The sequence below is a fragment of the Anabrus simplex genome, chromosome 4 (assembly GCF_040414725.1).
Source record: "Anabrus simplex isolate iqAnaSimp1 chromosome 4, ASM4041472v1, whole genome shotgun sequence".
Taxonomy (NCBI): domain Eukaryota; kingdom Metazoa; phylum Arthropoda; class Insecta; order Orthoptera; family Tettigoniidae; genus Anabrus; species Anabrus simplex.
In genome coordinates, this window is record NC_090268.1 from 377,826,731 (window position 1) to 377,843,100 (window position 16,370).

Here is a 16,370-nt window from a genome sequence, read left to right on the forward strand (position 1 = left end):
TGTCATTCGTGCTGGACAAAATGGAGGTGAGACAGATTTTCTCCGGATACTCCGGTTTTTCCTGTCATCATTCATTCCAGCACACTGTCCAATATCATTTCATTTCATTTGTCATACATTATCCATTGCCCCAGAGGAGTGCGACAGGCTTCGGCAGCCGGCACAATTCCAATTGTCGCCGCTAGATGGGGGCTTTATTCATTCCATTCCTGACCCTGTTGAATGACTGGAAACAGGCTGTAGATTTTCTATGTACTTATTCTGATCATAAACCGATTATTTTTAGTCTTTCCTGGGTTCATTTTCAAGAGCCATCTTTTTCTTCGGAGAACGTTCTTAGATTACAGTAGATTCTCCTAGCATATAAATAAAAATTTAAACACCTTTGAAATAAACGATAGGAATGAGATTGACCGTCCAATTGTTCACCTCTATAATAAGGTCAGTAATACACGGAAGTATGTCATTCATATTGCCAGAAATCCCGCACACTTGCCTACGCGCGATAATGGTGCTGGTCACAATGTCAACATTGACAATGGCAGCAGATGTAATTTACCGCCAAGTAGCGGTCTTGCATCTTGCTATGGGGTCCAGAACATCTATAATAATAATAATAATAATAATAATAATAATAATAATAATAATAATAATAATAATAATAATAATAATAATAATAATAATAATAATAATAATAATAATAATAATGTTCTGGACCATCGCCAAATGTGCGGACCGTACTGGAAACGGGTCCTGGACGGGTAATGACTAAGAATGCAGTCCGGCTGTGGGTTCAGTACCGCCAAGGCACCCAAGACGAAACCGCGCCAGATCTCCTCAAGGATTTGATCCATATTAAAAATGCTTAGGCCTATAGGAAAAGATGGCTAAGATTTAGGGACCCAACTGACCGGGTGGAATACCTGGACCTAGCCCGGGAAGTACGAAATCGATTCCTGGAAAGAAAGATTGAAAAATGGGAGGAAACTTGCCATAATCTATTAGAAAACGAGTCAGATCGCGAAATTTGGCGGATTCTCTCAGAAAACCAGTCAGATCGCGAATTTCGGCTGATTATATATAACACAATAAGCATTCAATTATAAATTTCAGTATAATACCGTAGCGAAGCACGGGTATCTTGCTAGTCTATATATATAAAATAACTTGTCCTGTCTGACTGACTGATTCATCATTGCCGAGCCAAAACTACTGGACATAAAGAAATGACATTTTGGGGATACATTCATATTAAGATGTAGGTGCTCGCTAAGAGAGAATTTTTGGATATTCCGTCGCTAAGGGGGTAAAAAGGGGGGTGAAATTTTAAAATGAGTGTATCTATACCTCAAAACTTTAAAAGTTTACAGATGTAAAAAGTGGTATTTAGAATCTTCTTTAAAAATAAGGAAACACGTATTTCTTTTGTTTTTGGAAAATCCCAATAGGAGGGGAGAAAAGGGTGAAAAAGTGGTTGAATGCCTTTAATCAGGATACCGGTACTTATATCTCAGAAACTGAAGATATTACAGACCTGAAAATTAGTACTTTTGATCTTTTTTAAAAATAAAGAAACATGTATTTTTTTTGTTTTTGGAAAATCCAATTAGTGGGAAGGTGAAAAGGGGGCTAAAATTTAAAATGAGTGTATCTATATCTCAAAACTTTTAAAGTTTATAGATGTAAAAACTGATATTTAGAATCTCCTTTAAAAATAAAGAAACACATATATTTTTGTTTTCAGAAAATCCCAATAGGAAGGGTGGAAAACGGTGAAAAAGTGGTTGAATGCCTTTAATCAGGATACCGGTACTTATATCTCAGAAACTGAAGATATTACGGACCTGAAAATTGGTAATTGTGATCACCGTTAAAAATAAAGAAACACATATTTTTGTTTTTGGAAAATCGAATTAATGGGGGGGGGTTGAAAAGGGGGACAAGTTTTAAAATGAGTGTATATATATCTCAAAACTTTCAAAGTGTACAGATGTAAAAATTGGTATTAAGAATCCCCTTTAAAAATAAAGAAACACAAATTTTTTGTTTTCGGAAAATCCCAATAGGAGGGGTGAAAAAGGGTGAAAAGGGGGTTGAATGCTTTAAATGAGGATACTTATATCTCAGAAACAGAAGATATTACAGACCTGAAAATTGGTATTTGGGATTTCCTTTGAAAAAGAAACATGTATTTTTCGTTTTTGGAAAAACTAATTAATGGGGGTTAAACAGGAGTGACAAATTGGGGTGAATTTTTAGAAAGACTATATCTACAGTATATCTCAGAAACATAAAATGTTTCAGACGTCAAAATTGGTATTTGGAATCTACTGTAATTGGAATCTACTGTAAAAGTAAAGATACATAGGTGATTTGTTTTTGGAAACTCAATTTAAGGGAAACTAAAAAGGGGGTGAAATTTTAAAATGAGTATTTCTACAGTATACCTCAAAAACTTAACATGTTAACAAAGTGAAAAATAGTATTTTTTAGCTCTATTGAAAATAAAGAAACATGTATTTTCTGTTTTCTGAAAAACCACTTGAGTGGAGGGGTAAAAGTGACCGAAAATGGGGTTGAATTCTTTTAATTAGGATACTGATATCGCATACTGATATCTCAAAAGCTGAAGATGTTACAGACATGAAATTTGGTATTTGGAATTTCCTTTAAAAATAAAGGAATATGTATTTTTGTTTTTGGAAATCCACCTAAAGGGAGGAGGGAAATTGAAAAATTAGTTGAATTATTTGTATGAGGATACTATTATCTCAAAAATGAAAGATTTTGCAGACGTGAAAATTATTATTTGGAATCTGCTTTAAAATTAAACAAACACGTATTCTCGGAAAATCCAATGAATTGGGGGGAGGGGAGGTGAAAAATTGAAGAATTAATTGAATTAATTGTATGAGGATACTTACATCTACGTAAAAATTGATATTTGGCTCTCCTTTAAAAACAAAGAAAAAAAGCGTTTTTGGGCAAAATCATTTTGGGGGGCGGGGGTGAAAAAGAGTTGAACTTCTTTTATGTGGACACATATCTCAAAAACTGAAGATGTTACAGTCATGATAATTGGTATTTAGAAGATCCTTTACTATTAAAGAGACAAGTATTTTTAATGGGAAATTCACTTAAGGTGGAGGGAGTGTGAAAGGAAGTGAAAACAATTCTCTATGGTGATACTTAGATCTCAGAACTGAAGGTAACAGACGTGAACATTGGTATTTGGAATCTCCTATAAACATACGGAAACACGCCTTCTTTTTTGGAGGGGGGGGGATAAATCAACTTAACGGCAGTGGGTGAAAAATGAGTTGAGACCAATTGATTTTACTGTTCATAATGTACTTATTCTGATCATAAACTAATCATTTTTAATCTTTTCAGGGTTTGTCAGGGTTTGTTTTCAAGAACCATCTTTTCCTTTGGAGTACATAAAGTTAGATTACAGTAGAATCTCCAGGCATGTAAATAAAAATTTAAACACTTTTGAAATAAACGATATAAATGATATTGACCGTGCAATTGTTCACCTCTATAATAAGGTCAATAATTCACGTAAGTATATCATTCGTGTCGCCAGAAATCTCGCGCACTTTCCTTTGCACGACGATGGTGCTGGTTACATTGTCAGCAATGACAATGGCAGAGGATGTAATTTACCACCAAGTAGCGGTCTTGCATCTTGCTGTGGGTTCCAGACCATCAATAACCTAAATTCAGCTAATTTCACGCACCCTAATAATAATAATAATAATAATAATAATAATAATAATAATAATAATAATAATAATAATAATAATAATAATAATGTTCTGGACCATCGTCAAAATGTGCGGACCACGCTGGAAACGGGTCCTGGCCGTTTAATAACTATGATTGCAGTCCGGCCGCGGGTTCTGTACCGCCAAGGATTTGATCCATATTAAAACTGCTTATAGGAAAAGATGGCAAAGATTTATGGACTCAACTGACCAGGTGGAATACCTGGACCTAGCCCGGGAAGTACGAAATCGATTGCTGGAAAGAAAGATTGAAAGATGGGAGGAACATTCCCGTAATCTCTCAGAAAATGAGTCGGATAACGAATATTGGTGGATTCTCTCAGAAAATCAGTTAGGTCGCGAATTTTGGCGGATTTTATATTAAACGTTAAGCATTCAATTATAAATTTCATTATAATACCGTAGCGGAGCACGGGTATCTTGCTAGTAAGGAAATAATCATGTATGGAAGACAAGCAGGAACTTTTCTGAAAAGTGTCAGAATCCTGGTTTGGAGCAAGGATGTCCCTCAGAGAAGGAAAAGGGGACATAAAGTACATTCTATGTACCTATTCTGATGTATGCGGCAGAAACTTGGGTAACGTGCCAGAGAGCCACGGCTAGGATACAGCAAGCGAAATTAACGTTTTGAGTAGCAGGATAGGAGTGACGAGAATGTATAAGATGAGAAATGAGGTGAGAAATATAGTAAAAGAAGAGCCACTACAGAACAGAATTGAGGCATCTAGACTTAAACTCCGTACGGCTCTACTTCTAAATTGACGTTTTAGCAGATTTTGCTGGTGGTTATGCGCTGAAGCATAGACATCCAACCAATCCCAAGCTGCCATTCATATTGATTTATATCGGCAGAGCACGATCTCGAAACCTAGTTGCCGACTCTAATATTTACATTCGCCACGTGGTTAACCAATCTCGTTCAGCGTGTACGGTATTCGGTACGGTTCGCGATCTTCTGCATTTTCCTTCAATATTTAGTGTGTTTGACAGATGGTTGGAGGGTTCCAGTGACTCTGAGATGAGTAGTGTGTTCCCTTTGTAGGCCATAACCTCCTTTCTGTGCCAGCCATTAGCCGTTAGTGATGTGTTATTTCCTCATTCTCTTTTATTGTTAATAATATATTCTCTTTTAGTGCCAGATATTGTTAGAAAGTGTAGTTCTTGTGAATTTGTTTTCAATCCGTATTCATTCGTTTTTCTGAGTACTGTATTACAATTTACAAGGGATGTTTACCGCGGTCATATTGCATCAGCTGTTCTCGCAGGCGTAGTGCACTGGCAACAGAGGGAAGGCGATGTTCATTTGTTTTGCGAAACTTCGATTTAGAAGTAAGGCCGTGTGGAGTATAGATGGTATGGACACATGAAGAGAATGAAAGAGGAAAGAATACCCAGAAGATGCACGAAATGGAGATAACAGGAAAACAACCAAGTGGATAAAAGGAGTGGAAGAGTGTGTGCAAAGAAGAGGAGAGGACTGAGCAAGAGTGAAGAGGGACAAGTGGTGGGAAGACAAGAGGAGATAGAGAGGATAATGTTCCAAGTAGATCTGGCCAACAGCTGGAAACTGTATAAGATGATGATGATGATGATGATGATGATGAATTATCCCAACTCCACAAACTTTGTTTCTAAATTCCTAAAACAAATTTTGTGAAACAATTCTTTAACTAGTAGACTGACTATAGAAAGTCATACCGGTACTGCAAGCATCACAATCACTTCACTCTAGGTTACTTCTGCAGCGATCAGATAACTTTTAATTCTATTTTCATCCCATAAAAGAATGACTTGTGAGATATAATTCTGTTCATGGATCTGTCTCTACTTAATTTCTTTTGAGTTACAGAACATATTTCCACCAAAATTAGTGCAGGATAATTCAGATCCATATAAGATAGTGACCCCAAAATAACGGCCGAGAGGATTTGTCGTGCTGACCACATGGCACCTCGTGATCTGCAGGCCTTCAGGCTGAGCAGCGGTCACTTGGTAGGCCAAGGCTCTTAAAGTTTTAAATTCTGTCAGTGCTACTAACTTCTTCTTATTCTTAGAATGCTGTCTCCCTACGAAGGTTGGTGATAGAAATTGATTATGATACCTCGTAAAACAGCAGCTTGAAATAGTTCAGTGGAAGTTTGTCCATACCAGCAGTGCAGATCTTAGCTAAGCCAGGTGTGATACTAACAGCAAGTACAAATTCACTTAAATATCTGGTGTGACTCTTTCTCTTCAACATGGACAAAAAACATGACCTAGGCATACTTTTATTTAGTTATCCTAGGTTTTTAAGTTGAAGAGATTTCATCTGGACTGTATCTAATTTTGATGTTAGAGTTATTTTGGCAGCAGTAAGGCTATTATGGTGTATTATTGAATTTGATTATACAGGATATGATATATGTGCGGGCCCCATGGTGAAGGGGTAGCGTGCCTGCCTCTAACCCGGAGGCCCCGGGTTTGATTCCTGGCCAGGTCAGGGATTTTTACCTGGATCTGAGGGATAGTTCGAGATTCACTCAGTCTACATGATTGCAATTGAGGAGTTATCTGATGGTGAGATAGCACCCCCGGTCTAGAAAGACGAGAATAACAGCCGAGAGGATTTATCGTGCTGACCACATGGTACCTCGTAATCTGCAGGCCTTCGGGCTGAGCAGTGGTCACTTGGTAGGCCAAGGCTCTTTAGGGCTGTAGTGCCATGGGGTTAGGTTAGGTTAGGTTAGGTTAGGTTAGGTTAGGTTAGGTTAGGATATGATAATGAATCATAATGTACAAACTTAATGATAACAGTAATCTAAATTCCAATTTTGACTTTCAGGAAGTTGAGGAAATAAGTGGTGCTATACAAAATTGTATTGTGTTTTACTTTGTAGTGTACATTCATATTAAGAGTGGAGATTTTATTCTCAATTGCACAAATTTTTCACAGGAGTGTAATATGGAGAGTTAAATACTGTAGGTTTAAAAGCATGAATCTCATTTCATCAGTTAGTTAAGTTTTAAAGATCACTCATTAAAATACCACAAGATGAAAAAATGATATCACCCCATTTTTAAGTATAGCACAAAACGAACTATTTATTGCACTGATTACCATAAGAAGTAAGGGATGTCAAGTATTAAAAATAACAAGCAAGAATTTGAAGAAAAGTCTTTCAATCTTACATCAAGCAAGAGCGAATTGTTTTCCCTAGGACCTCCATCACTGTCCACAAGTTCCACCTCAGTCAAGTCAACACTGTTGTAGTTAGGCTTCAGTGTTTCCTGAAACTGAAACATATACATATATATTAATGAATACCTATAAATTTACAAAATTTTTGCATGTAATCGCAAAGGATTCATGATTGACAAGTGGATCAGAGAAAAGTAAGTTGTATCAAAATTTAGTTGAACTAGATGGGAACTGAGAAAATGTTGGTTGTATTTTATTTTGGAGGAACGGATATTTAGGAATGTAGCATAGAGAAATAAATCACAGGGAACCTATTATGTTACACAGTTTGTTTGCTACCTCTGTTTCTCATAATTTAGCACAGCTTATAAATCATAAAATGTTGAATACTGGTAAAAAAAATCATGATCATATACGAGCTCTCTCAGGCCAGGAAATGTGTTGCAGTGATTTGAGGTTACAAGTGATGAAATTAATGTTTTAGGTTCTGTATTGGCTATAATGATCAAAAGATCAATGTGTTCACCTATTCAAAATGTTTATAATTTAATAATCTCTTGGATAATTATACATAATTGGTTCATGTTTCAGCTCCTCGAGCCATCATTAACCATAAAACTTCACAGTTGACCAAGATATAAAACAGAATGAAGAATTCATAGTTCACCTTTGTTATACATATTAAAATTATTTTCTACTATTTAAAATTAGCATCTTGAAATGCTAGTCGAAGCTATTCTGCTCAATGATCAGCACTCTTCCAAATTTACTTCAGTTATTAAGGTTATTGTATTTTGCTCTAATGTAATAACAAAGAGAGAAATCTAAAGTACATATTATTCTTCTTTGTAATTTACAAGTGAATGAATGTCTCTTACCTGGCCATTTCCATTCTTGATCTAATTGAGATGCAGCATTAAAAAAAGAAAGAAATGAAAGTGATTAAAAAAACAAGAAATCATAATTATAACTGTACATTTCTACTCTTTAGTAATCAGTACCTCATCACTAGAATGAAACGGAAAATTGAGTGATTAATCTGGACTGTATATGTATTATTGTATAGTCAGAAAAATATATAGTCAACCACATCCTTAATTTGGTCATAAAAGATCATCAGTAATAATGATTTATCACTTCATTAACAATTTGTATTATTCATTATAATGAAGTAAAGATATAATAAAAAATCTACATCCTGAAATATAAAATTAAGACATTGTAACACTATAATCAAGCTTGAAGCACTATATGCATCTGAAACACTGATCATTGGGGGCAGATCATTGATTAAAGATGTAGAAAAGCAAGAAAGAAAAATTTTAAAGAAAATTATTGGACTGGTCTGTATAGGGGGAATTTGGATGATAAGGAAATCTCATGACCTGTACCAACAGTCAGAGAAAATCTCGGACACATTTAGGAAAACACGTTTGAAATTTTATGGACATATTCTCAGAATGAGTAATCAGAGATTAATATATAAGTAATAATAATAACAACGTAAACGTTTCCACCTTTTCAATACTAAAATATATTCACAAAATTATAAATTACACGGTACTAGTTTCGACCCATCTAGGGGTCATCATCAGCTGTATTGGAGCAAAGATCATTTTTGGCGAAATCCTAAGAAAATGTTATTTTAAAGAATAACAAGTGAATTGAGATATTATTATGGTAATAGTTAATAATACAAGGAATATACATACTAAGAGGTTTTTAACAAAGAATAAAGTATAAATGGGGTGTTGTAAAAATTATAATCATGGAAATCAGTAAGTTCTTGTATTGAAGTGAAATATGGCTTAGAAAGAGGGCTTAAGGTGGGGCTGAAGGGTGTGGGAGAAAGTGTAATTGTCTTGGAAAAGTACCTTTGATTAAATTTAGGATTGAGTTTAGGTTGGCTGCATTATTGTTTCTGAGGAAAGTGATAAATAGGTCGAAGAGTTTGTTGGGTTTCTCTGAGATTTCATTGAGATTGTGACTGGCATTAAAGTATTGGTCTAGGTGTATGTAGTAATTTTCCATTATGTTGAGTAAAGGGCCCTTGTTTGCTAATACGAGGATGTCCATGTCTTGTTCAATATTGGTGAAATTATGGTTATAATCTTGCATGTGTTGGCCGATGGCTGAAAACCTGTTGTATTTTATTGCGTTAGTGTGCTCGTGGTATCTGATAATGAAGTTTCTCCCGGTTTGCCCGATGTAGGTTTTTCACCAATATTGAACAAGACATGGACATCCTCGTATTAGCAAACAAGGGCCCTTTACTCAACATAATGGAAAATTACTACATACACCTAGACCAATACTTTAATGCCAGTCACAATCTCAATGAAATCTCAGAGAAACCCAACATACCCTTCGATCTATTTATCACTTTCCTCAGAAACAATAATGCAGCCAACCTAAACTCAATCCTAAATTTAATCAAAGGTACTTTTCCAAGACAATTACACTTTCTCCCACACCCTTCAGCCCCACCTTAAGCCCTCTTCCTAAGCCATATTTCATTTCAATACAAGAACTTACTGATTTCCATGATTATAATTTTTACAACACCCCATTTATACTTTATTCTTTGTTAAAAACCTCTTAGTATGTATATTCCTTGTATTATTAACTATTACCATAATAACATCTCATTTCACTTGTTATTCTTTAAAATAACATTTTCTTAGGATTTCGCCAAAAATGATCTTTGCTCCAATACGGCTAATGATGACCCCTAGATGGGTTGAAACTAGTACCGTGTAATTTATAATTTTGTGAATATATTTTAGTATTGAAAAGGTGGAAACGTTTACGTTGTTATTATTATTACTTATATATTATTCTCAGTTCAATACGGACCAAAAAACATGAAATTCATAACCATCAATAATCAGAGACTGACTAAAATAATTCTGAAGCTCGCCCTATCAATGAAAGTAAAAAAAACATTTGGCTGCTCGAAGTTGGAAAAGATCTTCCGCAAATAGGTATTACAGATGACATTGTGTTAGACAGATCTAAGTTCAGAATATTACTCAACAATCACTGCTTTAAACATTATCCAAGCACTACCACCAACAAAACCTGGTCAGAAGATCACAAGGAAAGCCATGGCGAGAAGATGAAGAGATTTTGGGATAAGAAAAAAGGAACAACAACAAGAGCTAAATAAGTTCAATTGCACCCCTTAGTTGGGCATAACGAAGAAAGAAGTAAAGAAATGAACTCTACAATAATTTTGTGTTTCTTACTAATATCCTGGATTCTTTGTCCCTTTTCATTTGATAGAAATTCATAGTAAAGTAATCCATAATTTCTATTTCTTTCAGCTTCAAATTAACGTTTTGCATAACTGTTAGCACAGGCATTTAAACTACCTCTTTCTTCTGGGGAAGGCTGTAAACATAACAGATTGTTACAAATCTATACTGTTTATAAAGCATAGCAGATAACTTAATCATTCTATATAATGTTGAAGTCAATATATACTTTTGAACTCAGATGCCTTTTATTAAATAGAATCTACTAGTATTTACAAACAAATTTGTTAAAAATTATTCCAAATTCTGAAGACTAAAATAATTTTAGGATAGGCTAGAACCATCTCACTGTTGTGTCTTTAACTCATTGAATTCACTGAATTTTGATGAGAGAAGTTTCATTTTAAATTATGTAGAGTAAGCTGCAGTGTACGCAAATATCTCAGTGATACTTTTCCACAACAACGGGTTGGGAAAAACTGATCCATAACTTGGTTAGATTTAAACCCACTGGAAGCTCCCTCTATGGATCATGGTAGAGTGCTGGCCTCAGGATCACAAGATCATGAGTTCAAACCAGACAGAGGTGGTTGAATATTTGCTTTGGTTATGTAGATAAAAGATATCCACGAAATGTCACTGTAATATTTGTCCCAAATGGAATATAATAATTCATTTTACTGAAATGAAGTGTAAAATTTGCGGTAAATGAAGAAATAGTACGAAATATTTTACTTGCAGGGAATAATGATGTATTTATTGGTCCAGGGATGATGCTATTTTCCTCTCAACAAACAAGTAATATATTTATTGGTCCAGGGATCATGTTATTTTGCTGTATGAACTGTCCGCACTAGTCATATGGACAAGGATAATAACAATTCACAGACCTAGCACTCCCATTCGTCGGTGCAAGCCCTGGACCTCAAGAAAGAAACAAAAGATGGCACGAGCAGCGGAATACAACATAAAGGAGTCCTGTCTACGGCCCGTAAGTATGTGTACATATTTCTCTAAAAACGATGGTATTTCTTAATTTACCACGAATTTTTCACTTTATTGGTGTAAAAGCAATTATTATGTTCCATTTTTGGACAAATATTACAGTGACATTTCGTGGATACCTTTGGTCTACATAACCCAGGAAAGGCTTAGGAATGGGAAGGAACCTGCCATGGTGTGAAAATGGGAAACCACGGAAAATCATCTTCAGGGCTGCTGACAGTGGGGTTCGAACCCACTGTCTCCCAGATGCGAGCTCAAAGCTGTGCACCTCTAACCGCACAGCCAACCCGCCTGGTGGTTTAATATTTGAAGGTGGGAAAAAGTTCATTTGGCGCTACATTCGATGTCAGCATATAAAAGATCTCTGGTGACACATTTTTTGTGTGTACCTGACAAAATTAAATCTCAGTTATATATTGTCCAACTGAGATTTGTTTATCTAACATCAGAGTAAAACGGAATGTAAAAACTGATATGGAGGCAGCCCATATGGCATCAATTCAAACTGCCTGCTCATGGTAGTTGAGGCTATACAATTATTATAACAATTATTGTTATTATTAATCCACTTGAATTAACAAATAGGGCTGATCTGATTGTGAGTTTGGTATCCCCAAGTGAAATTTGTTAGGACGATTGCTCTGGCTATGAAGTTTCGATACAGTGGAATCCATATGGACAGATGTTAAAATATATATGTACATCGTCTGCAAGCATATAGTAGACACATCAAACTTCTATGGAAGTATCCTGTATCAAATAATAACATGCAAATTGATCCAACAGGAGAAAATTGCTTCAGATTTAATGACGGTATATATCCTTGAAAAAGTCCCAAATAATAGCACATTCTTCCCTGATTTCCAGCATTCCATATCTTTCCTCACAACTGTTATCTTCTCACATGCTTTACTTCTATTTTTGTTCCTTACATTGAAATCTTTCATTACCTCTACATTTTATTTGATCCTTGCTCGTTAATGAAATAGTATAATGTTCTTTTAAAACAATTGTGTATCAGATATAGCAACAATTAAATGTCACCATTTCGCCACCTGATGATAGAGTATAAGCTCTGAAATGTGAATACCTATTAATGAAAACTGTGACTGGTATCAATTTTAATTATTTAGTAACGAATTAATTCAGTCACAGACGAGGCCTACATCAAAACATGGTTATGTTGGTTGTTTGGAGATGACAACAGTGATACAGGGAGAAAATGAAATGAAAGTCCAAAAGCAAGTCAGTGTATTGAATCAGGTGAAGGAAGAGTTTGGAATGAGAAGAAGTATAAAGTGATGTTGACAATACCGCATGCCTGGTGCAGACTAAGAAGAACATAGAAAAAAGTAAAACAGCAGTGATGACAATACCTCACACCTGATGCTGCTGCTGCTTGTTGTTTAAAGGGGCCTAACATCTAGGTCATCGGCCCCCTCACACCTGATGGAGACTGAGAGGATGTAAAAGAACTGGGGCTGACAGAGTTGCAAAACAGACAAGCTGTGAGACAAATCCTGAAAAAATGCTGCGGTTTTCAGGAAAAACCTCTGAAGAAGAAAGATATCCCCTGGTCAGAGGAAAGATTCTTTGATGGATTTGGTGGATAGAAGATGCCACCTTTGATATTTAATTGGGCATTTATTACACAATATATTTCTTGTTAAATTTCAACATTTCCTCTAAACTCATGTTTTGATAACTGAAGAAAAGAACTGATGTAAATCTTTATAGAAGTAACAGTCAGACGGGTTATGCCGAGTCTATGGCGATGGGAGTAATTTAGTAAAACTGCGTTAGGCTTTCTGCTTATAAGCTTTATACACTGACAGAGCAAATGCAACACCAAGAAGGAGTGGTCAGAACTTTATGCCAATTGCAGGGTAGACTGACGTCACTGAGGTATGCTCATGATGTGAAATGCGCCGCTGTGCTGCGCACGTAGCGAACGATAAATGGGACACGGCGTTGGCGAATGGCCCACTTCGTACCGTGATTTCTCAGCCGACAGTCATTGTAGAACATGTTGTCGTGTGCCACAGGACATGTGTATAGCTAAGAATGCCAGGCCGCCATCAACGGAGGCATTTCCAGCAGACAGAGGACTTTACGAGGGGTATGGTGATCGGGCTGAGAAGGGCAGGTTGGTCGCTTCGTCAAATCGCAGCCGATACCCATAGGGATGTGTCCACGGTGCAGCGCCTGTGGCGAAGATGGTTGGCGCAGGGACATGTGGCACGTGCGAGGGGTCCAGGCGCAGCCCGAGTGACGTCAGCACGCGAGGATCGGCGCATCCGCCGCCAAGCGGTGGCAGCCCTGCACGCCACGTCAACCGCCATTCTTCAGCATGTGCAAGACACCCTGGCTGTTCCAATATCGACCAGAACAATTTCCCGTCGATTGGTTGAAGGAGGCCTGCACTCCCGGCGTCCGCTCAGAAGACTACCATTGACTCCACAGCATAGACGTGCACGCCTGGCATGGTGCCGGGCTAGAGCGACTTGGATGAGGGAATGGCGGAACGTCGTGTTCTCCGATGAGTCACGCTTCTGTTCTGTCAGTGGTAGTCACCGCAGACGAGTGTGGCGTCGGCGTGGAGAAAGGTCAAATCCGGCAGTAACTGTGGAGCGCCCTACCGCTAGACAACGCGGCATCATGGTTTGGGGCGCTATTGCGTATGATTCCACGTCACCTCTAGTGCGTATTCAAGGCACGTTAAATGCCCACCGCTACGTGCAGCATGTGCTGCGGCCGGTGGCACTCCCGTACCTTCAGGGGCTGCCCAATGCTGTTTCAGCAGGATAATGCCCACCCACACACTGTTCGCATCTCCCAACAGGCTCTACGAGGTGTACAGATGCTTCCGTGGCCAGCGTACTCTCCGGATCTCTCACCAATCGAACACGTGTGGGATCTCATTGGACGCCGTTTGCAAACTCTGCCCCAGCCTCGTACGGACGACCAACTGTGGCAAATGGTTGACAGAGAATGGAGAACCATCCCTCAGGACACCATCCGCACTCTTATTGACTCTGTACCTCGACGTGTTTCTGCGTGCATCGCCGCTCGCGGTGGTCCTACATCCTACTGAGTCGATGCCGTGCGCATTGTGTAACCTGCATATCGGTTTGAAATAAACATCAATTATTCGTCCGTGCCGTCTCTGTTTTCTCCCCAACTTTCATCCCTTTCGAACCACTCCTTCTTGGTGTTGCATTTGCTCTGTCAGTCAGTGTATCTAATAAACTGCTTTCCACAGACCTTGCAATTACAAGCTTTAACTGAATTGTGATAATAGTTGTTTGGGCAGATTTTGAGATAAAAACCATATGATCAAATGTAATGTATAACATACCTGTTTTAGTCAAAATTCTTTAATACTTCAGAATTTCTTACTTTTTCAAACAGTCTGCAATTACTGTATTATGAAAACGTTGTATCTCTTACCAGTGGTCGGAGGTCCGGATGGTACAGTATGTGGCCATTATTGTTTATTATAAATGAATAGCCATTGACACCAAGCTGAAAAAAATTTCAACAGTTAAGTAATTATTCCATCTTGTTAAATTGTGCAAGTTTACAATATTATATTAGCTGAATATTATAAGAGAATAATTCTGAAAATAAGTTTAGCAGTTCTATTATATTGAGGATGTTTTATTTAGAAAATCAAATATGTGTCAATAGAAAATGACATAATTATGTCTTTTACCTTTGTACAGGGTTTCCATGAACACAGAGATTGATCATACTTCTTCATGAGCTTTTAAAGGCCACTCACATGAAACCTCCATGCCCTGTGCCCGTGTGAAAGCAGAAACAGTGTGTTTGCGTGTTTCATATCATCATTACTGGAATAATAGTATCCAGACAGCACCTTCTTCGAAGCTGGGAAGAAGTGGAAGTCAGTGGATGTGAGACTGGGACTCTCTATGTGTTTTCAACCAAACTTTGCTAGAAAAGTTGCTGCTGATGCCACAGTGTGAGGTCTCACATTGTCATGCAGAAGCACATCAGGTATAAGCAGTCCACATCTTATTATGAGTGGTGGCTTTCACCTTTGTTAGGGTTTTCTCTTTCTGTGTTTGTCCTGTGTAATTATTATTTCTTTTTTACAATTTGTTTTACATTGCACCGACACAGTTAGGTTTTATGGCGACGATGGGATAGGAAATGCCTAGGAGTGGGAAGGAAGCAGTCATGGCCTTAAGTAAGGTACAGCCCCAGCATTTGCCTGGTGTGAAAATGGGAAACCACGGAAAACCATCTTCAGGGCTGTTCACAGTCGGACTCGAACCCACTATCTCCCGGATGCTAGCTCACCGCACGGCCAACTTGCCCAGTATATAATCTTTCACCACCTGTATTTATCTTATGTTTCTTCCCTTTTCCTGTATTTATCTGGCTCTTTTTCTTATCCTACACTCTGAAGGCGACAGTCTATGAAGATGTGGAGTTCGTCTTTGTCCTTTTGTGTTTTCATGGATATCCTTGTCTCCACTTCCCGTTGCTCCTTCTCCCCGCGCTGGCCTGTCATTACGTTTATCCTACTGTATTTTTCTTTTCTTGTTCCTGTCTTTCTATAAACGATCTGCTCCAACTTTGTCAGTGTACCACAATATCTTTCAAGATTCGCCATCCCAGCTATTGTCCTCTGTCACAATGTGGAATAGAAACAGATTGACTTCCTGCACATTAAAAAAGGAGATGTTGCAGTCTGATGCCTATATTACTAGGAGTCAACTGTCTAGGTAACCACCATGCTGCTAATTTGCGGTATTCCAGATGTCCCTAACAATGTGGTGTGCTCAGGCATGCCAAACCTGGAAAGGTGAATAAACAAGTAAACGACATTCATGGTGAGCTGCCAGTAGGCACGAATTGTGGTGTCTACATTTTTAACGTTCATCTCTGCATTCATCCAGCTCCATGATTAAATGGTTAGCATGCTGGCCTTTATCCAACAGGTCCTGAGTTTGATTTCTGGCTGGATCAGAGATTTTAACCTTCATTGATTAATTCTGATGGTCTGAGGGCTGGGTGTGTGTGCAGTCTTCAGCATTACAAATTGTCATAGGTAGGGACCCCATTCTCACAGATGTGCAGGTTGTCTATCAGTAATCAACTCAAAAGACC

General features: G+C 37.7%; 1 protein-coding gene across 1 annotated transcript in view; it reads right to left on the minus strand.

Moving 5' to 3' along the window:
- stol (stolid) overlaps window positions 1–16,370 on the minus strand; it is a 1,115,479-nt gene that overhangs the window by 201,599 nt on the left and 897,510 nt on the right. The window contains exons 12-14 of the mRNA XM_067146569.2: window positions 14,682–14,756; window positions 7,848–7,868; window positions 6,960–7,064 (exon numbers count right to left, since the gene is read on the minus strand). Of these exons, the coding sequence (XP_067002670.2) occupies window positions 6,960–7,064; window positions 7,848–7,868; window positions 14,682–14,756 (201 nt within the window). The remainder of the gene's footprint in view (window positions 1–6,959; window positions 7,065–7,847; window positions 7,869–14,681; window positions 14,757–16,370) is intronic.